At 41.3% G+C, this 27,819-nt stretch overlaps 3 protein-coding genes across 4 annotated transcripts; all 3 read right to left on the bottom strand.

Annotated features, from left to right (window-relative positions):
• Window positions 1-87: 87 nt before the first annotated feature.
• On the bottom strand, window positions 88-7,234 carry LOC146963988 (alcohol dehydrogenase 1-like). The gene is made up of 9 exons (XM_085767528.1): window positions 7,084-7,234; window positions 3,714-3,815; window positions 2,569-2,710; window positions 1,867-1,954; window positions 1,429-1,648; window positions 994-1,254; window positions 670-802; window positions 404-542; window positions 88-290 (listed from the first exon to the last, which is right to left on the bottom strand). Exons 1-9 carry the CDS (start codon window positions 7,099-7,101, stop codon window positions 257-259), a joined length of 1,137 nt encoding a protein of 378 aa, XP_085623654.1. The 5' UTR covers window positions 7,102-7,234; the 3' UTR covers window positions 88-256.
• A 3,413-nt stretch (window positions 7,235-10,647) lies between these two features.
• Window positions 10,648-14,705, bottom strand: LOC146963987 (alcohol dehydrogenase 1-like). 2 transcript variants are annotated; one of them, XM_085767526.1, is made up of 9 exons: window positions 14,432-14,705; window positions 13,376-13,477; window positions 13,136-13,271; window positions 12,591-12,678; window positions 12,245-12,464; window positions 11,397-11,657; window positions 11,162-11,294; window positions 10,912-11,050; window positions 10,648-10,808 (listed from the first exon to the last, which is right to left on the bottom strand). In XM_085767526.1, the coding sequence occupies exons 1-9, from the start codon at window positions 14,549-14,551 to the stop codon at window positions 10,775-10,777; spliced, it is 1,233 nt and encodes a 410-aa protein (XP_085623652.1). In that variant the 5' UTR covers window positions 14,552-14,705; the 3' UTR covers window positions 10,648-10,774. The 2 variants fall into 2 exon arrangements, with proteins under 2 accessions (XP_085623652.1, XP_085623653.1); XM_085767527.1 differs by having other exon boundaries at window positions 11,397-11,662; window positions 12,250-12,464; window positions 14,432-14,571.
• Window positions 14,706-17,802: 3,097 nt separating this feature from the next.
• LOC146963986 (alcohol dehydrogenase 1) lies at window positions 17,803-24,452 on the bottom strand. Its single transcript, XM_085767524.1, has 9 exons — window positions 24,427-24,452; window positions 23,757-23,858; window positions 22,296-22,437; window positions 22,053-22,140; window positions 20,649-20,868; window positions 18,685-18,945; window positions 18,403-18,535; window positions 18,169-18,307; window positions 17,803-18,069 (listed from the first exon to the last, which is right to left on the bottom strand). The coding sequence occupies exons 1-9, from the start codon at window positions 24,442-24,444 to the stop codon at window positions 18,036-18,038; spliced, it is 1,137 nt and encodes a 378-aa protein (XP_085623650.1). The 5' UTR covers window positions 24,445-24,452; the 3' UTR covers window positions 17,803-18,035.
• Between the last annotated feature and the right edge of the window lie 3,367 nt (window positions 24,453-27,819).

Genomic DNA, 27,819 nt, shown 5'->3' with positions numbered 1-27,819 from the left:
GTCATTCTAGTTTCATAGATATCCACAGGCATCATTAATCTGACACCCACAACAGATACGTAAGAAACAAAGAGGTCACACACCCTGTCTCTTTATAGCATTTATTTTACTACATGAACATTCTTGACATGTGTGGTAACACTGCAGACAATTCTCAAACTCATAATCTGCATGTAATACACATTATATTATGTAGAAAATCTGTGGTGGTAAATTCCTGAATTCCTTTAGTGCCACTGAAAGCAACACAGTGGTTTCACTGTGGAGAAAAGCTCAGGATTGCCCGGATGCTGCAGAAAAGAGAAAAGATCAAACTGAGCAGACCTTCACATATTATTACTGCTAATACATTTATTAAAGAGTTGGTAATATTGAGGTAAGTGTTGTAGTAGCGTCAGTGTACCATTTGCTCTGCTGCATCAGTTCAATGGCGTCATTGATCTGGTCCAAAGTCATGTTGTGAGTGATGAACTCATCCACTTTAATCTTCTTGTCCATGTAGGCTTTAACCATCTGAGACACACCATCCTTCCCCTTAAAGCCTGAGTTAAAACAAGCACACAAATGAAATAAAAGCACCATCTTATTTAGAAGTCAACAAGCTAAATATTTTCAGGACACAAGACCAAAGAGATTCATTAGTTAGTGGTTGGTTGTCATTTGCGTCACCTCCAAATCTGGAGCCCTTCCATGTGCGCCCAGCGAGCAGCTGAACAGGTCGGGTGGAAACATCTTGCAAGTTTGTCCAGCCAACAATCACACTGACTCCCCAGCTGGGAATACAGGACTCAAAAGCGCTGCGCTACATGAGGAGAAACAAGACAATGTCAGTGGGTGCTTAACAGAGGGATGCAGTTTCAAATCTCTGACCAGTGAATCATTTTGAGCTATTATTCAATAAGTACTTGGAAAAGGCAAGTGACTTTGTTTTTTTTTGTTTTTTTAATATTGTTAGGTAACAACACTTTACACTCTAAATCAAATTGGTCTCACCATGACTTCCACATTCCCCACACACTCCAGAGAGTAGTCCACTCCTCCACCAGTCATCTCAGCCAGCACTTGGCTGATGGGTTTACTGTGATCCTTGGGGTTCACGAAATCGGTTGCACCAAACTCCTTGGCTTTCTCAAACTTGTCTGGATTTAAGTCAACAGCAAAAATCCTTTGGGCTCCTGCAGCCTTGCAGCCCATGACTGCAGCCAAACCCACAGCTCCCAGACCAAACACAGCACAGGTGGAGCCTGCTTCAACCTTTGGTAAAAGAGTCTTTGGTCAGCATGGCATTAAGGCTGGAGGGCTTTAGTGCTTGACTTGTCTTTCAAACAATTTCAACAATATATATTTATCTAAAAACACCACACAACATACAATGTTCTATTCTAATGTTTAAATCCAACAATCAAGCCAACACCAATACACACAAACCTTAGCAGTATTAACTGCTGCTCCATATCCAGAGCAAATCCCACAGCCGAGGAGACAGACTTTGTCCAGAGGGGCAGAAGGCTCGATCTTGGTCACAGCGATCTGGTTGACCACAGTGTACTCAGAGAAGGTGCTGGTGCCCAAAAACTGCTGAATCTTCTTTCCCTTACAGGTGAGCCTGGAGTCTTTCGGTGCCATCGCATCAGGTCGACCAGCAGACCTGAAAAGAAAAGGTTACTAAAATAAAAATAACATCCGCAGCTAAACCTGTGCATTGCATTGATAGTTTTGAGACAGGTGCAATTCCCCCTTACAGCTGAAAGTCTGGGATGCCACCATTTCCTTGTAATACATAATACATGCCCTATAATTGTAAACAAATCTGAGAATAAGGAGGAAATTGAATGGTTGACAGCAGCTGATGATTATGAGGCTCACCATGAGTTTTTACAAAGGTTGGTCTTGGGACTCTTACAGAAGCGACATTCTCTACACTGTGAGACGAACAGAGGAATCACCTTATCACCTGGAGAAAAAAACATTAACAATGTAGCATCGTCACATACATTTTCCACTTTAGAAACTTTGAGAACAGAACATCACCTTATCACCTAAAATTTTAAAACAATGTTCAGTAACACTTTACAATAAGGGTCCCTTAATTAACGTTAGTTAGTACATTATTAAGCATTAATTAACTGTTTACAGATATATTAACAATCATTATTATGTATTACTTAGGGTTAGGAAACACATTAATTTATGTAGCCTATTAGTAAGCAGTTAATTAATGTTTACTACTCAAAGTTAGTTAATAAATTAAAAGTTGAATAATGTAATTAGTTATCATTATGTATGCATTACTCTGCATTAATTAACACATTAGTTTATATATCAATGCTTAATAATGTACTAACTAATGTTAATTAAGGGACCCTTATTGTAAAGTGTTACCCAATGTTCTCTTGTGACTCTTGCGTCTCATACACAGACTTTAGAATAATGCAAAAAGAATTATGGCCAGAATGGCACAAATAAGCCAAAAACATGCAATTAACAATGAGCCATAAAGGTACTGATCAGGAGGGTTGTCATTTAGAACCAAAGCTTAATGCAAGTGTTAGAGAACTGAAAACTGACCTGGCTGAAATTCAGTGACTCCAGGTCCGACACTTTCTACGATACCGGCTGCCTCATGCCCAAGGATGATTGGGAAATTCTCTTTATTCATATTCTCCAAAAGGCAGTACAGGTCTGTATGGCACACTGAGGTCGCCACGATCTGCAATGAAGATGAAACTCTGAAAACATTTACAGGTACAACCTCATGAGAGGAGTACAAAGACGGAGATGATGATTCTGATGTACTTTATTGATCGCAGACTGGGAGATGATTGTGTCACAGCAGCAAGCATTAAAACAGTGTACATAAAAAAATAGGAGAATAAAAAAAAAACAATTTGAGTAAAAATATACAGGCGTGGACAAAGTTGTTGGTACCCTTCTGATAAAGAAAGAAAGCCCCACAATTGTCACTGAAATTGCTTGAAACTAACCAAAGTAAAGGAACAAAGGACATTCTGTCAGATGTTTTGTGGGCAAATGGGACAAAACTGGAGCTTTTTGATCCAAAACTGAAGCTTTTTGGCAAGTCACATCAGCACATCGTACACAGATGCAAAAATGAAGCATACAAAGAAAAGAACACTGTAGTGAAACATCAGGCTCAGTTATGTTCTGGGGCTGCTTTGCTGCACTTGGCACAGCGTGTCTTGAATCTATCTGTGCAGGGTTCAATGAAATCTTAAGACATTTTGGTCGAAATGTGCTGCCCAGTGTCAGAAAGCCCGGTCTAAGACACAAGTCAGGAGACACCCAAGAATGGTGAAGAACAAAACATTGGACTACTCTGAAGTGCCCTTCTATGAGCCCTGATCTAATTCCTATTGAACATCGACACCCATCACCTGCAGCTTATTATCACTCAGTAGCACAGGCTGGATGGTGTTGAATGCATTGGAAAAATCAAGGACTGTGGTTCTCACTGTGCCACCACCGATCCAAGTGTTTATGGGCTTGCTGGAGTAGATGGATGACATCATCTCAGCAGTTCAATGTTAAGACTGCAGAGACTCTCCTTCACTATCACTACTTCAATATTCACACAATCCACATTATTTAGCACTAATATGAAAGATGTCAATAAATGGATATTCAAAGCATCACTAAACAAAAATCCTGACACTAAACAACGCTGTGTGTATGTCTTCAGAGCGGGCTCTCACCTTGATGCGGACCTCGTTGGCCTGTGGTGGAGCTACCTCAATCTCCTCAATCACTAGAGGCTTGTTGAACTCCCAGGCCACTGCTGCCTTGCACTTGATGACCTTGGGGGCAAATTGACCAACATGACATATGAATTGTCTCTCTGTCAGAACTACTGTATACCAGGCTGGAAAAGTGCACCACAACATCACAACACAAACTTCAACTAGTTTGTTGAACTTCAAACACTTCATATAATTTAGGATAATTCCTTCTTCTCACATTTCACTCTATGAAACTCCAAAACGCTCTCGTGGACAAGTTGTGACCTGCACATTCACCACACTATGAGATAGTAACAGAACGTTACCAGACAGAGTTGTTTTAGAGGTAAATTCATGCAAAACAGCTGATGCGCGTTCCTGCCGGCAGTTTTTCTGCAAGCAGTCTCTGTATTTACCTCGAAAACAACTCTGTTTTGTAACGTTCCATTATTATCTCATAGCGTGGTGAATGTGCAGGTCACAACTTGTCCACCAGAGTATTTTGGAGTTGTTGGATTGTGTATTTGATGAGTTTGATGAGGGAAATCAAGAAATCCCATTAACCTCCGTAGCATCTAGGCTAGGTTTGGCCGTTCTAAAAATATCTTACACCGACAAATAAAGGTAACAAACCTACTGCTATGACTATAGAGATTATGGCAATTGGCCAATTTGCCAAAGTCAGAGTCAGAGTCAGAGTATCTTTATTGTCATTATTCAAGATAATGAAATTGTCTTCGGACCCACGGCTTAAAAACACAACATACAATACAGTAATAAATAGAATAGAAAAATAAAGATAAAGAATACAATTTGCACAAGTATGTGGGGGTAGCTGGGGACAGGGAAATAAAGTGCATAAGTGCCAGTCTGAGTGTATCTGGGAGGGAAAGTACGTGTAAGTGTGTGTGTGTGTGTGTGTGTGTGTGCGTGCATGCCACTACAAGGGGGCGATAGCCTTCACCGCTCTAGGAAAAAAGCTATTCTGAAGCCTTGTAGTGGTTGCCTTGATGTACCTGTACCGCTTGCCAGACGGCAGCGGTACAAACAGTTCGTAGCCTGGGTGGGTGGGGTCTAAGGTGATGCATCTAGCCCTCCTCTGGACTCGAGAGGTGTAAACAGAGTCCAGATCAGGCAGACGGCAGCCCACGATCCCCTGTGCAGTTCTCACCACCCGGGCCAGGTCCTTCTTGTCCCCTGCCGTACAGCTGCCGTACCACACCGTCATACTGAGGCACAGGATGCTCTCAATTGTTGCTCTGTAAAAGTCTGCGAGCAGTTTGGAGGAGAGACCAGCTCGCTTCAGCCTCCTGAGGAAGAAGAGCCGTTGTTGGGCCTTCTTCACCAGGAGTGAGATGTTCAATGACCAGGAGAGGTCAGAGGAAATGTGGATGCCCAGGAACTTGATGGTGTCAACACGCTCCACCGCCTCTCCCTGTATACAGATCGGGGCATGTTGAGTCTTCCTGGACCTCCTAAAATCAACTATGACCTCTTTGGTCTTTGCGGTGTTCAACATAAGGTTGTTATTTGAACACCAAATGTTGAACTATCCCTTTAAGTGATGCTCAGTTTTATTTATTGTTGACGCGGCCGTCCGGAGCTGTGGCCGTATGGTCTCCGGCGCCTGTCGCGGTGGCAATCCCCGAACTGTGGACCTCTGCAGCATCGTGTGGCAGTTGGGGACAGTGCCTCTGGACTGGCAGACCGGGGTGGTGGTCCCTCTCTTCAAAAAGGGGGACCGGAGGGTGTGTTCCAACTATCGGGGGATCACACTCCTCAGCCTCCCGGGGAAAGTCTATTCCAGGGTACTGGAGAGGAGAATTTGGCCGATAGTTGAACCTCGGATTCAGGAGGAACAATGCGGTTTTCGTCCTGGCCGTGGAACGCTGGACCAGCTCTACACCCTCCGCAGGGTGCTCGAGGGTGCATGGGAGTTTGCCCAACAAGTCCACATGTGTTTTGTGGACTTGGAGAAGGCTTTCGACCGTGTCCCACGTGGCATCCTGTGGGGGGTACTCCGGGAGTATGGGGTCGTTGTATCGGTCCGTCGTGGTGAAGAAGGAGCTGAGCCGAAAGGCGAAGCTCTCGATTTACCGGTCAATCTACGTTCCCACCCTCACCTATGGTCATGAACTCTGGGTCATGACCGAAAGAACGGGATCCCGGATACAAGCGGCCGAAATTAGCTTCCTCCGCAGGGTGGCGGGGCGCTCCCTTCGAGATAGGGTGAGGAGCTCTGTCACCCAGGAGGAGCTCGGAGTAGAGCCGCTGCTCCTCCACATCGAGAGGAGCCAGCTGAGGTGGCTCGGGCACCTGTATAGGATGCCCCCTGGACGCCTCCCTCGTGAGGTGTTCCGGGCATGTCCCACCGGGAGGAGGCCCCGGGGAAGACCCAGGACACGCTGGAGTGACTACATCACTCGGCCGGCCTGGGAACGCCTTGGGGTCCCCCCGGAAGAGCTGGAGGAAGTGTCCGGGGAGAGGGAAGTCTGGGGATCCCTGCTCTGACTGCTGCCCCCGCGACCCGGACTCGGATAAGCGGATGAAAATGGATGGATGGATGGATGAATAAAACAGAATCAACAAACACTGGACTGGCTCTCCCAATCAGATCTAGTATTTGACTTTTTTTTTGTTGTTGTTTTTTTTGACAAAAGCAAGAGAAATATTGTGTTTTAATTTTTTTAGGATAATGTTTTACCTATGTCTTGTCAGTAAATCTTGCACTTGGTGAGTGCTGCAGTCTGTTGCAAGAAATACGCTATGAATGTTCAAACACTTGAAGTCCAAAGTCGTGGAATTAGAGTGTTCTCTCTCCAATCCATTGTGCACAAAAAGGTGAATTCTAGCTTTTATTTCCAACAGCTATACAGCTGCAAGTTGTTTCATGTCAAACAGGGAAGAGATGCTCTGACCAGTGTTGAGCAGCAGGTGCTGCCCACTGTCTTTGTAGTAGATCAGCTTCAACATGTGTTTGTGCATGCTATCAAGTTTGCTCACATTTTTACACACGCAAACCTTTAGTAAATCAGGCCCTTAATATTTCAAAGGTAAACTAAGCTGTTACATGACAATTACAATTTTTCATTACAACACTAAAGTGAAGATTTCAACTTTGTTTTTGGTATAATTCTTCATATAAATGTGTGTGTTTATGCACACATTACACAACATTGTAACATTTATTCATAGCATAAACAAGATATTATACACATCCACAATCCAGCCTCGAAATCAGCCTCATACATAAATATGAATTGTATGACAGGAGCACACACATATAGGCTAGGAATGCCATAAAAATACTACGTAAATAAATGCTCTCATGGTGGATTATACTAACCTTGCCAGCTGTAGCCATTTTTGCTGCAAAGAAGATGAGCGAGAGAAGAGTTGATCAGCAGCTACATGTGGAACTTAACTGTTTAAGTATGGAAAAATTTGGCAAACATTCAGATGGGCGCGGACTTTGCTTCGTTTGTCTGCACTTTGAGACTATTACTAGTTACTTTTTTATCGACACATCGCAGGAAAGTTTGACAAGTAAACAAAAGCAGGGCAACAGAACAAACAAACACAACCTGATCTCACAGAAATGCGTGAAATGACCACGAACACCTAGTACCAGATTCCGTGCTCCTTTCACGTAATGTGTTAAAATTACATGAGGCCTACACGGAAACAGTCTCCACTGAAAGCCAATGAGTCCAAATTCCGTGAGATGGCCACGCAAACCGTGTCGTGGTGGATGCACGCATTTTCAGCTTCAAAGACGTCACGCTGTGGGTGGTGTTTCAGATCCCGGAAGTGCAAATGTAGACTAATCGATATTGTTAAGAAAGATCGGATTATTAGCCATAACGCTGTAACCATCCAAGACAGACTGTGTAACGATGGTATGTGCTTCTGTCGAGTCCAAAATCCCCGTGTAATATCAACTTTATTTTAAGAAAACACGTTTTATTTCCAATGTCATATCACGGAGAAGCACTACATTACCCATAATCCTCATACTTACGCATACTTACTCACAAGGGCTATGGCCTAAACCTGCTAAATGCCCATTATTGTACTGTGCACCATTCGTCACAACAGGTACAGCCCCACAAATTTTTCCTCACACCTCATTTGCTGAATAGTAAAAGCAACATGATGTAACTCATTAACAGTATTAGAGAGTAATGCCTCTACCAAATATACATTAACTCAATAGATACAATTTAACACGTAATAATGAGTAACTAGATGAGTAAATAAATAGAGAAAATGGGAAAAAATGTACTGACCGTGAACTACTGTAACAATCAATGCACTCACCAAGGCTTGTCAACTCCTGATCTTCCATCTGGAGGATTTCTTCAGGATCAGGGTGCCTTACTCTGGCTTGTGCAGCTGCAGAGATAGTAACATTTGCTTAACTCTACAATCAATCTAAAATAACACAGTAATTTTAATATGAAAATGTTCCATAACGACTGAAGGCAAGGAAACTAAGAAAAAAATGTCCACATTATTACTAACACAATTTATATTTGTCACACAATATTACCCAGAGCAGGGTACATAAAACACAAGCAAGGATTATCAGTCACAGGTTCTTAATATCTCTAATTCTTTCGTGTGATGTATGATGTATGTTTCACACACATTGCAACAGTGGTATCTTTAACTTACATCCAGTTATACTGGTACCCTACAAAATAATTACTTAATGAATTAAAACTTTTCATAAAATACGGTATAGTAATCAAAGAACAAACCTGACTGTGTTGGCCGACGTTTCCCACGTCTGCTTTTGACAGCTGAATTGGGGAAGGATCTCTTTCTGCTTTTATTCCTTTTTGTTTGCACAGCAGGGTTTTCTTTGGCCATGGCTTCCTATATGTTTGCAGAGTTTGAGATCAAGCTTTAAAAAGTGTAACAACAAAGTTGTAAGTTAAAACACAAGATGGCAACAATTAAAATTAAGCATTACTCGACAGCTGCACAAAAGGATCTAACTGACCCTTTACATTACAGTATCAGTAACAGAACAGCATCAGGAAAAAGCAATAGCAATGATCATTTAGACTTGGGTAGTTGTTTTGTTTATCATGAAAAGCCTCACCCTGGCCTCTTGGACATATGCAGCACTAATTAATGCTGCCATGTGCACCCTAGCCTCTCCAGGATCATCAAAGATCCTTGCAGCAGAATTGAGAGACATGGCTCTCAAACATAAAGCACAAATACAAATACAGACAATCTACAATACAAACAAAAACACAAAATGAAGAGAGAGAGAGAGAGAGAGACTGGCTGAAAGAGAGAGAGAATGAGAGAGAAGAGAGAACAGAATGGCTCTTAAAAGTGCCTTTGTTTTTTATGGTGAGTGTGTGTGTATGTGTGTTTCAATGTAAATGTTGCAATGAAGCTGCAAAACAAGAAAAAGAAAAACATAATTAGAATAGTTTTCAAATAAATGAGTAATCAAAACCACTATGTACAATACAAACCAATCCTTAATGTACAAATATCAGATAGTACTACATTCACTCTGACACAAGCAAGTCACTGCACAAGTTTATTTCATATTTAAGCCTACAGACAGTTCTGTGTGTGTGTGTGTGTGTGTGTGTGTGTGTGTGTGTGTGTGTGTGTGTGTGTGTGTGTGTAAATAACAGTGTGTGTGTGTGTGTGTGTAGTGCCCTAACTTACTCACTTCCAGCGTCAGCGGAAGTGTCTGATTTCGGTGGTTGACAGACTGACTGACAATCTAAACAGCTCTTGCCAGAGACAGCTGATTTCGGTGGTTGACAGACTGACTGACAATCTAAATCTTATATCTATCAGCTAGTTGTCATGCAACAATAGCATAATCTGCTAACGTTCGGTCGGTCAAGCTCCTATTAGACTGTATGGTCAAGCTAGAGTTAACAACGATAACAATGCATCATATTAAAACACTCAAACTAAGCTCCGCAGTAAAAACGATGTGCTACAATGGAAGAAATAACAGTAATATAATTTTGTGATTTGAAATAATAAAGAGGCCTTTGGCTGAAACGGGAGAGAGTTAACGTTACTTACTGTGGTCTGGCCGGAAGTGGTCTGGCGGGGGGGGGACAGAAAACGCGGTGAATATGGGAATATGGAGGACACACCGGCGTTACCAAGGCAACGGGCAACGCCGGTGTTTTTCAGATAACATATAAAATTTCACTCATTTAATTAAAAATTACATTGAATGTGATGTGATGTGGACTAGAAAGATGCTGGTGAAAATTATTAAAAAAGAGAAGAAAAAAAAAGAAGACAAATTTTAGGCCAACCTTCACAATACTGCACTGTTTTGTTCAACAAAAAAAGATGTTAAGACCTTTTAGTTAATAAGAAAATAATATAAGCTCAATTTGTTTTATTTTTTAGTTAATAAATAAGAAAATAATATTTAAGCTCGACCAATCAGACACGTCGCTGGTAGACATGAGGATTATGGGTAATGTAGTGCTTCTCCGTGATATGACATTGGAAATAAAACGTGTTTTCTTAAAATAAAGTTGATATTACACGGGGATTTTGGACTCGACAGAAGCACATACTATCGTTACACAGTCTGCCTTGGATGGTTACAACGTTATGGCTAATAATCAGATCTTTCTTCAGAATATCGATTAATCTACATTTGCACTTCCGGGATCTGTGAAACAACACCCACAGCGTGACGTCTTTGAAGCTGACTTTCTCCCGTTTCAGCCAAAGGCCTCTCTCTCTCTCTCTCTCTCTCTCTCTCTCTCTTCATTTTGTGTTTTTGTTTGTATTGTCTGTATTGTCTGTATTTGTATTTGTGTTTTATGTTTGAGAGCCATGTCATATATGAACAACAAAGATGATGTCATATTCGGAACATAGTGTTCATTGTTCAAAGTTATAGGCAAACACAATAAAATATCTCTTTATTATATGGATCATATTATTTGTGCAAATATTAAGTTTACATTCTGTGTAATATGAGAAATCCCTGAATTACTTTAATTGAAAGCAACACAGTTGTTCTACTGTGGAGAAAAGCTCAGGACGGTCCGGATGCTGCAGACAAGAAAATGAGTAAGATTTAGTAGACTCTTATATAGTATGTAAATACTGTTAATATATCATTAATGATGAGCAAAGTATTGCAGTGTCAGTGTACCATTTGCTCTGCTGCATCAGTTCAATGGCGTCATTGATCTGGTCCAAAGTCATGTTGTGAGTGATGAACTCATCCACTTTAATCTTCTTGTCCATGTAGGCTTTAACCATCTGAGACACACCATCCTTCCCCTTAAAGCCTGAGTTAAAACAAGCACACAAATTTACAAAATGAAAGCACCATCTTATCCAGAAGACAACAAGCTAAATAATTACAAGAGACAAAGAGAGTTAGTGGTTGGTTGGGTCACCTCCAAACATGGAGCCTTTCCATGTGCGGCCAGCGATCAGCTGAACAGGTCGGGTGGAAACATCTTGCAAGTCTGTCCAGCCAACAATCACACTGACTCCCCAGCTGGGAATACAGGAGTCCAAGGCACTGCGCTACATGAGGAGAAACAACACAATGTCAGTGGGCAGACGGATGCAGGTCCTAAGTGGATTTGACTACAGTAAAGCTATAATTTAGTAACAGATTTGTCTCACCATGACTTCCACATTCCCCACACACTCCAGGGAAAAGTCCACTCCCCCACCAGTCATCTCAGCCAGCACTTGGCTGATGGGTTTACTGTGATCCTTGGGGTTCATAAAATCGGTTGCACCAAACTCCTTGGCTTTCTCAAACTTGTCTGGATTTAAGTCAACAGCAAAAATCCTTTGGGCTCCTGCAGCCTTGCAGCCCATGACTGCAGCCAAACCCACAGCTCCAAGACCAAACACAGCACAGGTGGAGCCTGCTTCAACCTTTGGTGATAAAGTCTTTGGTCAGCATGGCGCTTTAAGATGGTCTTACTGATTCTCCATACAGGTACAGTATATCGACAGGTTTTGTCTGCCTTAAAGGGATAGTAGCATTTTTTTTTTTAAAGTGGGGTTGTATGATCTACAAATGGCCCCCAAGTACTTTAATTGCAGTAGCACTCTCTGCACTCCTCCCGTTAGCAACGCCAGCCCATAGCCCTGCCCAGAGATTTACAACATACAGTGTTGTGAATGGACCCAAAGAAACAGCCTATTTTCGTGGCCTAAAAGAGGTTTTACCTGAAAAAAAATACACAGTTCCATTGTTCGCTATAATATAATTTTTTTTCCAGCCCCTCAAAGTGCAGGTTGCTAACGGGAGGAGTGCAGAGAGTCTTCTACTGAAATTAAAGTAGGGGCTATTTGTAGATCATACAACCCCACTTTAAAAAAATGCTACTATCCCTTTAAGCACTTACTAAACTTTCGAATCTGGTAAATAATTTTGAGTTCATTTGTCAAAGACAAAATTAGTCCCACACAGTTGTTTTAATCTATTAATAATCATGTTCAAAGTAAAACCTGCACACCTTAGCAGTATTAACTGCTGCTCCATATCCAGTGCAAATCCCACAGCCGATGAGACAGACTTTGTCCAGAGGGGCAGAAGGCTCGATCTTGGCCACAGCGATCTGGTTCACCACAGTGTACTCAGAGAATGTGCTGGTGCCTACAAACTGAAGAACCTTCTTCCCCTTACAGGTGAGCCTGGAGTCTGCTGATGCCATCATTGCAGGGTCTCTGCCTGTCCTGAACAAAGTGGTTGAACAAAACAAAACAAAACAAAAAAGAAAAAGACGAACAAAGATGAACAAAATTACAAATAGGAAATATGTGTGAGAGTGGTTGAAAGCAGCTGATGACTGTAAAGCTCACCATGCTCTTTCACACTGGTTGGTCTTGGGACTCTTACAGAAGCGGCATTCTCTACACTGGGAGACAAATACAGGAATCACCTTATCACCTAGAGAAAAAAACAAAACAATAACAATGTAGTTTTGTCACATGCATTTTCCAATTTAGAAACGTTGACAACAGTGTAAAACAAAAAATAGCAAGGATATGCCTCAGTTACGTATCCCCTGAATCCTGGGGGCTTTAGAGTAACTTCTTTAACGTATTACTGTAAAACAAATGTCCAAGTTGAATAATTAGAGCACAACTCCATGAGTGTAATGTCTAAAGCCTAGATTTTCAAGTTCATACTGTATACATAGCTGTGCTATGCCAATTATTCCCAGGGACTCAATAACACTTGGTGGCAGAGCCAAGGAAAAGTTTCTTCATAAGAAGGAAAAAACCCTTTGCAATCAGGGTCAGGGTGGACCGCTGGTCAGGCTTTTACTGTAGATTAGCTAGTTAATTAACAATTTATTTTCCTGAGGTGAGTAAATGATTAAATCTGAAAATTGAAAACCAACCTGGTTGAAATTCAGTGACCCCAGGCCCGACGCTCTCTACGATGCCAGCTCCCTCATGGCCCAGGACAGTTGGGAAGCCGACTTTACCTTCAAAGAGGTGATAAAGATCTGTGTGGCACACAGCCGTCGCCACCATCTGCACCAAGATAACCAACCAATGACTTCACAATGGAAAGCATGTGCAGTAAACAAGCCTGTGTGTGTACATACTGTAGTCACGTCTAGATAGCAGTTTCTTACCTTGATGCGGACCTCATCGGCCTGGGGTGGGGCTACCTCAATCTCCTCAATCACCAAAGGCTTTTTGGGCTCCCAGGCCACTGCTGCCTTGCACTTGATGACCTATTAGGAAGTGATACCACATTAAATTGTGGTATTAATGTTAGCTATATTGCTATCATAATCCAAGTACAATTACATCAACCAAGTGCCAGAGCTCAGACAGATATGGCAACCACTACGCTCATTGACCCTGACCACTCATGTGTTTGCATCTCATAGGTAAATAAGCAAAACATGTTGTCAGCTCTTCACATTTGCTGCAAAAGGCAAAATTCTACATTGGCGAGGGCCAGGATGTAAAGCTAAGATGCTTTGTGCATGTATGATTCAAGCTAAGTAGTCATCACAGGCTGATTTCAATGTCTAAATGAGTCAAAAGTACACAATGTGAACAAATGTTTCAGAATGTTTTAATGCAGTAGCTCCACAGGACAATGAATTTCCACATTGGCAAACATATTAACTAACCTTGTATAGATTAAGTGGTATACCACTACACTCATTGTCAAATTATGCAAGTTCTGTCAAACTGTGTTAAATAGAAAGACTAGCTAGCAAGCAACTTGATAGAAAGATAGAAAATGCAGTATACATGCATACATTTCCATTGCATCAAAAATATACCTTTACCTTCAATATAGATTAATAATGACGGTAATGCATTGAATATGTATACAATACATTCCTGCAAAATACAAACTGTTTATGAAGATCAATAACATTTACCAAACAATTTGTTATGAACTGTCCTGATTTACTACACAATGAAACACGGTCATCGGTGTGAAGTGAACTTTGAGCTGGATCATGTGAAGTGTACGCACACAGCGTTGCACAGGAAGTCATGCCTTGAAACATTATCACTCAAAGGTTTTAGATTACTTAATTTCCTTAACGTTGTTTAGACTGAAATGTTCAGTGTTGACATGAAAATGAACAACTGCAGATTTTTACACATGCAGAATCTTTTGTGACTGACTACTGTACACTAACTAAAAGTGCTCACATACTTACCTTGCCCGCTGTGGACATTTTTGCTGCAAAAGTGAGAGTAGATGAAGGAAAGAGGAGTTGAGAGCAGCTGCAGGACAGGTGTGGGGAGGAGACAACAGAGATCTCAGGGTTGAGGGTCATTATTTCTGCATTATGTCATCGTCTGGCAAACATTTACATCGACATAGACTTTAGTCACGATATGGTATCAAAGCCACTGACAAGCTAATATGGAGTTAACTTGTGAAACACAATGCATTAATGGCTGCAGAATGATTTCTATCTGCGATATACACTACTCACAAAAAAGTAAAGGAGGTATAGTATGCCCCTTTTCCACAAATTAAAATAGTTCCTGTAGTAACCCGAGTGGTTGCTTTACTTAGCAATAATACACGCAGACGTAGGATACTGTGTTTGCTCTTTTACTCACATTGGCAGCTACATACACACATGGCACACATTAGCCAGCAGGCGGAACATTGCATGGTGCAACACAACAGGTGTGCCTGTTTTACCAGGGCGGGGTAACACGAGCCCACTGACAAAGGTTCCGGGGTGACGCCCTCTAACGCAGTGATCTACATTCACTCTGCAATAGAGTTAAAGCAGAAGTAAGCGATATTTTTGTGTTAATATAAGTCTTAAATAGTTATATCTTCCGACAGCAATCACTTACATAGAGTGTTTGGACCGAAACACGGGTCTGTCAGTCACTCTGCTCTGCTCTGAGCCGAGGAGAAAACTTTTCTTGTATCCTACAAGTTTTATCCAATGAGGAGAGAGAACGGCATGAAGGGCTGTGTGTGCAGGGACGAGGACCAATGGATCCATGACAAGGGCGGGGGCTGCTAACTCCATCGGCTGACAAGACGTTATGGTGCGTTCAAGGCAACTCGTAACTCGTGTTTTTCCGACCTGTGAAGTCGTACCAGTTCAATCTGGTATGACTTCACGGGTCGGAAGTTACGAGTGGCCGTTATAGTGACTTTCACAGGTAAAACAGGTCGGAAAAACACGAGTGGGTTGCCTGGAACACTACAAAATCGCAAGTCGTGACGTGAAGCTGTAATTTACGGTTTCAAAAGCCTGCCTGGAACACAGCATTAGCCAAAACGACCGGATCGCTTACTTCTGCTTTAACTTGTGAAACACAATTATTAATGGCTGCAGAATGATTTCTATCTGCAATTCCTTATTTAATTTAAATACACTACTCACAAAAAAGCAAAGGAGACATATTATGCCCCTTTTCTACAGGTGTCTTAAAGACATGTCTGTGACATGCTTTGGTCAAAATACCCAAAGGATCAAACATCACAGCTCTTTTCATCAAAACAGCCCTGCTGGTTTCAGAGCCTAGCTGTCCCTTTAAATGCAAATCAGCCACTGCTTGCCCCGCCCCAGCCCTTCTCCTGGTAACAGGTGGAACTATACTCAAACTGGTCAGACTATGCAGACTAGTGAGACCGATGCATACGAACTGATGAAGCCCCTTGGATAAGAGGCGAAACGTCTTCCTAGACAAATACAAGTCCAGTTGCCTATGATTCATTTTGAGAGAGAGAGAACAATGACCTGGATGAATGAGAATATTCATAGACATACATACTATACTCAAAGATTGTCAATCCTCACATTTTTGGGCCTGGAAGGCAAGCCAAACACCCTATGTCAAAGAGCTGTCGTGGTGATATTTCCACAATTTGGTGGGGTTATGAAAATTTGAAAGCTAGTTACATCACTGGAAGGGCTGAGTAGCAGTATTCTCCATAGCACATTCTGATGTCTGTGTTCCTCAGTATGGAGGAATAGTAACTGTACGTTAATGTGTAAACATGTAAGAAGTCCTGTAAGTAAATTTAAAAGCAACACTGCTTTGGCCACGTCTGCCATTGCACAAATAAACAAGAAATTCACTGCAGTTCTAAGTGCCATCAGCATGTAAACAGAAGAGCTAACAGAATATGACATCACAAGCAAACGCAGCATGCACGCATGACGTGGCAACCAAAAACTCTGTTTTTCTTCTTCATACGTAAATGTGAAAACGGTGATTTCAACTGCAATGATGTTTTCACTGCATTTGGAATAATGAAAAAAACAACAACAAAAAACAATGAAAGTTAAAGGTAAATGATAGCGATATAGCGATATAGCGATATAGCGATATAGCGATATGGCATGCTGTGAAATCTTGCACAACATTGCTCCAGACTGGTGATCTGCTGGATCCCTCAGGGGAGTGAGTGGTGGGAGACGACAACAATGATCAGCCCCATCATCAGCAGCCTGATCCCAGTGGAGATCTGATCCTGTCTCTGCTCTTGTGGAGCATGATTACTTTTGTGCAGGGAGTGATTAAAAACAATCACTCCCTGCACTGGATATAGATGATGTCCCCAACCTCTTCCTCCAGAGGCCAAGGCTGAGCCATTGTCTACAGTGCAAACATGTGTCTACCACTCTGTGTATTCACATCATCTAATTGATTCATTTTTTGTCATTTATAACTGTGTAAGTTTTTGGGAGGATGTCAGTGTATATAGTTAATTAGTTATTAGTTTTACAAAACATGAAAAGTAGTAAAATAAGTGTTTATAACAGGACTCATAGTTCTTTTTCATGGAATTCTCTAAAAGCAAGGTCGTAATTCAATTCTTGAAAGATACTAAATGAATATTTTTTTAAAAATGGAGAAACACACAATCAATTTATTACATTTTTGACAATGCCCCCCCTCCCTTCTGGCCTCTCCTCTGCTCTCTCTGCCTCTCTCTGAATGTTCATTGCTGAACATATTCCATCATAAAATTAATACTACAAACATGCACACAAGTTGTTTGGCAAACACAAGTTTCAGGGGGGTTGCAAATCAGTTATTGACACACTGGATAAATGTGTTTATCACATGTGTAGTGGCTTTCCCACATTTCTGGAGATTTTTATCCCACTGTGACTTTCAACATTATCTTTTTTGGCTTGTTAGTGTCTTGTAGTTGCCAGTGTAAATACTTGATTGCGTACAACTGTTTGGATAGTTTTGCAGTCAAAACAGGACAGGAAACATTTCACTGAGGCAGAGGGCAATGAAAGACAAAAACTGAAACAACTATGTAAATGTTGTCCTGGTTATCTGATTATATATAATTAGACTATTGCAAATGTAATTAGATACCGTACACAGTTTTTAGCTTATTGGCTTTCATTGCTAAGGAAAAATGGTCTTGCAATGCATTAATTGCCATAAAATCAAAATACCTGATATTTAGCTGGAATGCTGTTTTCCCTCATAATGACCTATAACTTTATACAAAGCACAAAGTATTTCAGAGTTTAGTGACATGGTAAGGAACGTTTTATAACAACAAAACCACAACACGTCCATTCAGTTCTGTTTGGATGATTTATTCTGCTCCATAAACACTTTTGCATGTTTATCTTTGGTTTACATGAACACCACAAACACAATCTTCACATAATCCACTGAAAGATGTTGATTGCCCACAGTCAGGCTTGCACAATACTGTGTGCACACCTCTTCATTGTGTGTTTTGCATGGTGAGTACGAATATTATGTTGAGATTCAGAACGCAGGTCATTCAATGCTTTTTGGTTTGTGGTGTCATTGTGGAGAAACACTCAACACCGTCCTGATGCTGCAAAACAAAAAACAAAAAAAACAGACTCTTAGTTAATTATTGATCTTTGCAGTTAACGGATAAACCTGCAGCCTAGTTGTGAAATCATAAACGCACCATTTGCCGTGCTTCATCAGTTCAATGGCATCGTTGACCTGGGCCAAGGTCATTTTGTGAGTGATAAACTCATCCAGCTTCACTTTCTTGTCCAGGTAGGCTTTAACCATCTGAGGTACGCCATCTTTGCTCTTAAATCCTGAGCCACAAAGATCACACACACACACATGATGAAATAAGACCAAACAGAGATATAATAATACTGGTTGATCTATCATGGAGAACGCGCCTAACCTCCAAACAGGGAGCCCTTCCATGTTCGTCCAGCAATGAGCTGAATGGGTCGAGTGGCGACGTCGTACACATCTGTCCAGCCGACCAACACACTGACACCCCAGCCTTTCACGCAGGCCTCCAAGGCGCTGCGCTACATGTGGAAAGAGAAAACAATGTCAACAAACAAAAGAGCACAGATTCAGATCCTGTAGTAGCTGAGGAAATGTGGCTTTTAATTGTGTAACTGAACCACTTCACATCAAATCCTGTGTCTTACGCAAACTTCTCTTAATGTCTCACCATGACTGCCACACTCCCCACGCACTCCAGAGAGTAGTCCACTCCTCCACCGGTCATCTCAGACAGCACTTGGCTGATGGGTTTACTGTGATCCTTGGGGTTCACGAAATCGGTTGCACCAAACACCTTGGCCACCTCACACTTGTCTGGATTGATGTCAACAGCGAAGATCTTCTTGGCTCCTGCAGCCTTGCAGCCCATGACTGCAGCCAAACCCACAGCTCCCAGACCAAACACAGCACAGGTGGAGCCTGGCTCAACCTAAAGTGGCAATAAGAGACAAGATGTCACTGAAGTACTCTGGACTTCTTTATGTTCTGTGTTACCCTGGATACCCATGCTGCTTTGCGCACAAATTTATTTGCTCTGCAAGTCCGCCTGGAAACCATGCACCCAATTTTTCCCTCAACGAGGAAACCAGTCACAGAATGGGGGAGGGGGCAGCACAACGATAACGACACACCGAAGTGACTTGGTTGATAGCTTGTTGATCCAACTAGAGCACTGGAAAAGAGAGTTGGTCGCATTGGTCCAATGGAAGCGCCTCCTGATGGAGGAATGTGGGTTTTGCAAAAGCGCCCAAGAACTGATATCTCTGCATTGCTGGTGAATGATGAGCAAGTGTGGTATTTTCAATAATTTAAGGACATTTAGATCACCCACGTTAATAGCATCATTGAGGATCCTTTACAGATAAACATTAACACATAGGCGAGTAAAAAAAAACAGTTGTCTACATTAATGTTTCAATCTACATTTTGTAATAAACAAATTATAAGTATAATTTGATATGACCAAGACACCTAAAAACAAAAACACGGCCGTTTTCATCAATTTACAAGCAAGTGGGCAACACACATACATTGGAGTGAATGGGTTTTCTGGGCGCTTTTGCAATACCCATATCCTGCCACTCGGGGCGCAAAACCCTTACCACGGGAGTCAATGGTGGTGTCGTTACTCTCTTTTCCAGTGCTCTAGATCCAACATGGCGGCAGACGCTTTACCTTTTGATGCAGCGTTAGAAAGTTTTTTAAGTAGTCAAGACTGCAAGTTTATTTTGAAAAAAGAGTAACGTTTAGCGTTTCTTTCCTCATCGGATTTCTGTCGCTCTACATACGTCATCGGGTATGATTGATACGATTGGCTAAGCTACGTAGCCTACAGACGCATTTGATAGACATTCATAGCGCCCAATAAACAGCTCTGGGCTTTCATAAACCACGCCTCAAATACGAAGACCTCAGACCGAATCTCAATCTACATTGAGATGAGGTCTGGTGTTAGCCAAGCTAGTTCTGTGTGGTAATAAACATGAGCCAGAGACAGTAGATTGAATTTCTGATGCTTGAGTTAAAGCAGAAGTAGGCTAAGTGATATATTTGTGTTAATATAAGTCTTAAATAGTTATATCTTCCGACAGCAATCACTTACATAGAGTGTTTGGACCGAAACACGGGTCTGTCAGTCACTCTGCTCTGAGCCGAGGAGAAAACATTTATCGTATCCTACAGTTTTTATCCAATGAGGAGAGAGAACGGCATGCAGGGCTGTGTGTGCAGCCAAGGGACGCCGTGAATGTGGTGACGTAGGGACAAGGACTGTTATGGTGCGTTCAAAGCAACTCGTAACTCGTGTTTTTCCGACCTGTGAAGTCGTACCAGTTCGATCTGGTACGACTTCACGGGTCGGAAGTTACGAGTGGCCGTTATAGCAAAGTTATAGTGACTTTCACAGGTAAAACAGGTCGGAGAAACACGAGTGGGTTGCCTGGAACGCTACAAAGTCGTAAGTTGTGACTTGAAGCTGTAATTTACGGTTTCAAAAGCCTGCCTGGAACGCAGCATTAGCCAAAATGACCGGATCGCTTACTTCTGCTTTAATAAATCATCTCGGGAAGGTGTGTGAAGAAAGAATTATAGCAGGTACAGTATTGGCCATCACCAGTGAAAGGACATACACACCTTAGCAGTATTAACTGCTGCTCCAAACCCTGTGCAGACGCCACATCCAAGGAGACAGACTTTGTCCAGAGGGGCGGCGGGGTCGATCTTAGCCACATCCATCTGGTTCATCACGGTGTACTGTGAGAAAGTGCTAGTTCCCATAAACTGCAGAATCTTCTTCCCCTTACAGGTGAACCTGGACTCCTTTGGTGCCATCACATCATGTCGACCAGCAGCCCTGAACAGAGAAGTTACTAAAATAAAAATAACATCCGCAGCTAAATTTGTGCATTGCTTCTGTTCAACAAAACGCCAGAAACTGAACTGTTCTTTGTGCTTAAAAACCAACCAACAGTTGTGTTAAAGGGATAGTAGCATTTTTTTTAAAAGTGGGGTTGTATGATCTACAAATAGCCCCTAAGTACTTTAATTGCAGTAGAAGACTCTCTGCACTCCTCCCGTTAGTAACGCCAGCCCATAGCCCTGCCCAGAGATTTACAACATACAGTGTTGTGAACAGACCCACAGAAACGGCCTATATTCGTGGCCTAAAAGAGGTTTTACCTGAAAAAAAAAAAACACAGTTCCATTGTTCGCTATAATATAATTTTTTCCAGCCCTTCAAAGTGCAGGAAAAACACAGTTTTTATTTGGACCTAACCAACTCGCGTATCCCTCCGCCCAGGGTTAGCGCCCACCGATCAGCAGTTGGTTAGGTCCAAATAAAAACTGTGTTTTTCCTGCACTTTGAAGGGCTGGAAAAAATTATATTATAGCGAACAATGGAACTGTGTTTTTTTTTTTTCAGGTAAAACCTCTTTTAGGCCACGAAAATAGGCTGTTTCTTTGGGTCTGTTCACAACACTGTATGTTGTAAATCTCTGGGCAGGGCTACGGGCTGGCGTTGCTAACGGGAGGAGTGCAGAGAGTCTTCTACTGCAATTAAAGTACTTAGGGTCTATTTGTAGATCATACAACCCCACTTTAAAAAAAATGCTACTATCCCTTTAACATAGTTTGAGATTCAAATTGTGTTATGTAATAACTTGTTAAACAGCACATTTCTATGTAATTGTATCTATATCTGTAATATTATCTTGTTTGCACACCCTTTAGTGTTAACAGTATAGTTTAGTTTGATATCGGCTGCTATAGCTAGTGGGCACTGCTTAGTCTGAGGGCGGAGGATCGAGGTGAAGAAGGGACGTGAAAGGGAAGCAGAGGAAGTTAGGTTGGATCAAATAAAAGTGTGAGTTGATAGATCTGCGTTCCAGAAAAAACAGATTGTGTTGGACTGATTTATTCCTTCTCACACACCCACATTGCTTGAGCACCAGGATATATGTAGGCATGATGCCTACGCATTAACAAATAGGTTTATAACATGATTAACACATCCTTGATGAATTAAGACAAGCTCACCATCCTTTTTCACACTGGTTGGTCTTAGGGCTCTTACAAAAGCGACACTCTCCACACTGGGAGATAAACAGAGGAATCACCTTGTCACCTGGAATTTAAAAAAAGAAAAGAAATTCATATTAATCAAATGTGAAAAGGTGGAGTGAATGTCTTTGGTCTTGCCATTGTCACCAAGTCCTATACAAGCAGAGAAATACAAGCAATTAGACAAATGAACACTAAAGGTTGTAAGCTTTAACTTACCAGGTTGAAATTCAGTGACTCCACGCCCGACGCTCTCCACAATGCCAGCTCCCTCATGGCCAAGGACTGCTGGGAAGCCATCTTCGTGCATGCCCTCAAACAAGTGGTAAAGGTCTGTGTGGCACACCCCGGTTGCAACAATCTGCACCGTAGACAACAATCACACAGACTAGGGACATTAATTTGTGTTTATACAAAGGCTATGTATCAGTGTTTTGGATGCCTTTTTAAATTTCTTTAAAAATTTTTATTTTTAATTTCTACAATGATTCATGTGTATGGCGCTTTGTTTAATAATAAAATGTAATTTATATTATATTGTTACATGTTTTTATACATTTAACAGGCTGTGGACGGAAATGGCACTCTTGGTGGAACCACCCTTATCTTAAAGGGATAGTTCAACATTTTGGCAAATTGGCCCATTGCCATAATTGCTATAGTCATAGCAGTAGGTTCGTTACCTTTAATTGTAGGTGTAAGCTATTTTTAGTACAGCGGAGCGCAGCAGCAGGCTGCTCAGAGCTACGCTATGGAGGCTAAGGGAATTTCTTGGTTTCCCTCATTAAACTCATCAAATACAAAATCCCAAAACTCCACAGCGCTTTTGTAGACAAGTTGTGAGCTGCACAACCACCACGCTATGAGATAATGACGGAACGATACGAAACGGAGCCGTTTTCGAGGTAAATTCATACAAAACCGCTGATGCGCGTTGCGTTCAGGGACAGTTTTTCAGCAAGCAGTCTCCGTATTTACCCTGTATTTACCTCGAAAACGGCTCCGTTTCGTATCGTTCCGTCATTATCTCATAGCGTGGTGGTTGTGCAGGTCACAACTTGTCTACAAAAGCGCTGTGGAGTTTTGGGATGTTGAATTTGATGAGTTTAATGAGGGAAACCAAGAAATTCCCTTAGCCTCCATAGCGTAGCTCTGAGCAGCCAGCTGCTGCGCTCCGCCGTACTGAAAATAGCTTACACCTACAATTAAAGGTAATGAACCTACTGCTATGACTATAGCGATTATGGCAATGGGCCAATTTGCCAAAATGTTGAACTATCCCTTTAAGTCCAAACCCCTGAAAATATCTTTGGAATTTATTTCTCTTGTGTCATCAGCTCCTTGTTACAACTTTGTTTAATGAATTAAATTGTGAACCAGGAGAAGCTGAAAGCTGCATAAAGTGGACTTTCAGTGAGATTGGTGGTGCAAGTAATCCTTTCAAATGGTACTTTAAATATCGATACCAATATCAGATATGGCTTTTAAATAATGTATTTGGGCAAAGTATGAAACTAATGGAGAACCTAATTATTTCCTGTATTGTATTTCTGGTTAGAATAAGTCTCTAAAATCTGCAGTAGGCTATGATCTCCCCAATCAAACTATACGCTTGCTTAAATGTGTGTGTGTGTGTGTGTGTTTTCGTACAGTATGTCTGTGGCAGTGTGCGTTTCTCACCTTGATGCGGACCTCGTTGGCCTGGGGTGGGGCCACCTCAATCTCCTCCATCACCAGAGGCTTGTTGGGCGCCCAGGCCACTGCTGCCTTGCACTTGATGACCTAGAGGTCAGTGACACCAGATGAAATACTCAAGAAAAATGTCATTTTATTGGCTGCAGCCTCAGTGAAATGTTACCAGGGTCAGATTCTGTGAACATGATGTATGGCAGGTTCCTAAAACACACTACATCAACCTGGCACCAGCTCAGACACTTCAAGTGGCTCTCTGCATTTTACTCTGCAGGCTTGAATGGTGGATAGAATAATACTATCTTGTGATTTCAACAGTTATTGAATGGTGGCAAACTGACTTATAACCCATATGCATTTTTTTGTATTGTGCAGTGGTTTCATTATTCTGCATTTTATGATGTATTTATTCTTTCTTTCTTTTTAACAGAAATAATTAATGCATGTTTCAAGAAAATAACATTAAAACAGCATGGAAACACAACCTCAGGTGTAAGCTTGGTTTATTACACTCATTCACAATTAAATTATTTAATTTAAATCTGAAAATATTTGATAATCACTTAAAGACAATTTGAATTCTGATGTTTATCATTTACCTGATTATACTTACAGCACAGAAAAACATCACAGTTCATATACTCAATCATGTACCTACCTTACCAGCTGTGGCCATTTTTCAGTTGTGATAGCAAAAATCGAGAGAGGAGTTGAGGATGAAGGACAATCTGGAGGACCGGAGGTTGTGGGAGACAGAAGCTTGGGCTTCAAGCTCATATACTGTGAGAGAGAGAAAAAGTTGCGCAAGCACTTTGATGGGCGGGGACTTTGAATGTTTGGACAGTGCTTTGAACAGGTCAACAATAACTGTAAAAAGTTCCTGATATTCAAATCTGGAGCTAGATGTAGAGACTGTGGAGCTGAATAAAAAAAGATGAGGACTACATCAATCATGCAGATTAATTATTTATTATTATATAATTCATTTTAAGATGAAATATTGTCCTGATGAGACAAAACAACTTTGACTTTGTTGGAGTTTCAGGTTCAAATCAATCTAGTGGACACACAGTATACAAACATAACAAAGTCTGTTTTCTCGTGATAACGACTTCGTTATCTCGATATAACAAAGACCGCTTTCTCGTGATTCTGCAATATCACACGAGAGGGAGTACTGTATCAGCACTGGTGTGATTCGGTCATAGATAATCACACCGGATTCATTCCACAAATGTGGAATAAAGCCAAATGAGGAATGAAGCACATGCACGAGCAGAGCGGTGGGGGTGTGGTGTGGTTTTGGTGATTCCTAAATGGACGGAGGGGGTGGGAGCTTATCAGCTGCGAAATTTGAAAAAAAATCGGAAGTCCATCCGCCTGGGATGGTAACTTGAACTTGCGACAGACTCCCTTTAGTCTCCTGCTACGAACATACAGTGGCTAACCAAGTACTGCCACGAGATGACCAAATAAATTAATTAGTTATCACGAGAAACCGTTATCTCGAAATTACAAAATAATAAGGCGTTACCACGAGAAAACGGACTTTGTTACCTTGAGATAACAAAATAATTAGCCGTTACCACGAGAAAACAGTAATAAGAAAAAATATATGGACGTGGCCATTCTCAGCTTCCATACTCCTGTCACTCTCTGCCCCAGTTCCATGATCCAGATCTGAGGATCAAGTTAACTTTATTGTCACCACATAACAATTCAACAGGGTCATTCCACTAACTCTAAGTGAATGATATTGGCAAATACAATAAAAGCCATTTGGGATGTGCAGCAAAACAACCAGGCAGCAAAAGCTGACAGTGGTTTATAGTTTATTAAGAGAATAAACTTTATGGCTTGATATAGAAAGATCCTTCTCACTCTTTCAGTTCCTGTAGAAAACAGGTGGTGAATGTGGTGGCTGGTAGACACATGGGGTACCTTACTGTCCTTACTATCATAGTGGAAGGTCACGTCCTCTAACTGTTCACCGTCTTCACTTCAGTCTCATGCTTTTCTCTTCTGAAGGTTAGGGATATTCGACTTCGGGGTGAAATTTATAGAAAATGTCAAAAGTTCATGCTGCGGTGATATTATATTATGGAAGTAGGGCATTTAAGTAGAAGTATGGAATGGTAATTTATTCATTTCAAACAATTTATTGAAACAAGAGCTAACAACAGTGGTTGATATACCACAACAAAAAAATGTTACTCTTCCAGTCTCTGTTCAACCTACTGATGACACTGTGACACTCTTAAGATCAGTGGACACTTCCCTCTGACAACATCCCATCTGAAGCCTCAACATGGCCAGGTTGTTGATGGATTGTTAGGCGTCATCTTGGTCTCATGATGCCAAAATGTGAACAGCAGGATGAAGAGGACTGTTTGTCGAAATGAAACAGTAGGCTATTTTTCATATGACTCCCTGCTCCTTAGTCACCGTATGCTTTTCATGGTGTCTTTCAACCACTTACAGTCTCCTATTTTACTCTGGTATTCACTTCTTATGTATATGGGATTGTCAGTTCTGCCCTGATTAGTTTCACCATTATCTTGCCCTCCCTATGATGCCTGTGTGGGGTGTGTTTCCAGCATCAAAGGTTTGTTATTTTCCTATAGTTTAGTTCCTCTCTGATATCCGTTGGTCCTTACTGATCTCTTCCTCTCCTTGACATGGGACAGGGAGGTGGCGTCTCCTCCCACTAACAGATAGAGTCATAATTAGTTACCACAACTGAGATACTATATAGTAGAGGTAGTGGACAATATACTGTACCTTTATCTACAATACAGTCCACTCAAAGTCCATTAATTAATGAGGTGGGAAGGGGTGGTGAGGTTATTTGTGGAGGATAGTTCATACTGAGGCAATTCATGGTGCTTTGCAGAAGACAAAAGAGCACAAAATAATATTATGAAGTTATAAAAAATGAAAAGATTACAACACTTGTAACTGTTATGAGTATTGCTGCTATTGTATGGTGTTTTCTGTCCCTGTGTGTGTGAAGCTTCTAGTATGTGGTCCCAGCCCTGGTTGACCACACCAGGTCACAGAAAGTTCTTAAAAAAACAGAGATCAATTCAAAATAGTTTTGTTTTCTTTTTTTTAATGATTTACTATCATTAACATGGGTGACACTTTACATTTTTATTGTATGCTGATATGTTGCAAATGGTGCATTTTCTATGGTCAAATGCATGGCAATTAGTCAACACAGAGAACACACCCAGTGCTAGTTATCAGTATTGTTGAAGGTAAAAGAGGTCAAATCAGACTGTAAAAGATGAACAATCCAAGTTATGACACATTTGCTTGTCAGAATTCTTAGAAAACCATTTGCTTCAAAAGGCACTGTATCAGAAAATCTCCATCTCTGATGTGTGGTAACATGCACCCAACCACTGAACCGACTGCCTCCATCATTGGACCACACGAGCGCTTCCAACAAACGCTGCCGGTAATAGTGGTAACCATCTTTCCCCGGTCACTCCATAGTAAACAAAATATTCTTAACAATAAAACTAAGTAAACTTTGTACAAAATAGTGGGACTTTCTCTTTATAGTGGCATTTCATGTCGTCTTATAGACCATAAAAGAAGGTGGGAAGGTTACTTTGCTTTTGCGATATTTGTTTTTCCAGGACCAACATGATTTTACCATTAAAATCATTAAAGAAACATCCCGTAGTTTTAATGGACAACACATCCAGGGATCAAATGGATCTTGTTAATGTTTATAAAGAGCCAACAACTGCATTGTTAAGACATCAGGCAATAAGGTCTTGGGATTTTACATAATTATATTTTGATACTAAAATACGTTCCCAATAACTTTAGAATCATTTTTATAACTTTCCTGTGTGTAAACTTAAAAATACATTAAGAGACATTCTGTATCTTTAAGTGGAACATTGTCACTTGTCAAGTTTGCAGCTCATGGACAATCATTCCAAGAATATGGTTTGGAGTCTTTTGCAGGGAATACATTTCTATGACACATTACATAAAAGAAAACGAGAGAAGACGTCTCTAGAGCCTGGACAGA

This window comes from Trachurus japonicus, chromosome 22, assembly GCF_045865225.1.
Source record: "Trachurus japonicus isolate A0001 chromosome 22, Traja_1.0".
Classification (NCBI taxonomy): Eukaryota; Metazoa; Chordata; class Actinopteri; order Carangiformes; family Carangidae; genus Trachurus; species Trachurus japonicus.
The sequence above is the reverse complement of the archived record's forward strand: the minus strand, read 5'-3'. Positions and strand labels throughout refer to the sequence as shown.

Coding starts and splice junctions, on each gene's coding strand:
- LOC146963988 (XM_085767528.1), bottom strand. Junction 803..993: donor TGGGGAATGTGGAAGTCATG/GTGAGACCAATT, acceptor CTCCTCATGTAG/CGCAGCGCTTTTGAGTCCTG. Junction 543..669: donor GAAGGGCTCCAGATTTGGAG/GTGACGCAAATG, acceptor GTTTTAACTCAG/GCTTTAAGGGGAAGGATGGT.
- LOC146963986 (XM_085767524.1), bottom strand. Junction 20,869..22,052: donor AACCAGTGTGAAAAAGGATG/GTGAGCTTGTCT, acceptor TTCTCTGTTCAG/GGCTGCTGGTCGACATGATG. Junction 18,070..18,168: donor CTGATGAAGCACGGCAAATG/GTGCGTTTATGA, acceptor TTTGTTTTGCAG/CATCAGGACGGTGTTGAGTG.
- LOC146963987 (XM_085767526.1), bottom strand. CDS start 14,551: ATGACCCTCAACCCTGAGATCTCTGTTGTCTCCTCCCCACACCTGTCC. Junction 13,272..13,375: donor CCGATGAGGTCCGCATCAAG/GTAAGAAACTGC, acceptor ATCTTGGTGCAG/ATGGTGGCGACGGCTGTGTG. Junction 10,809..10,911: donor CTGATGCAGCAGAGCAAATG/GTACACTGACAC, acceptor TCTTGTCTGCAG/CATCCGGACCGTCCTGAGCT.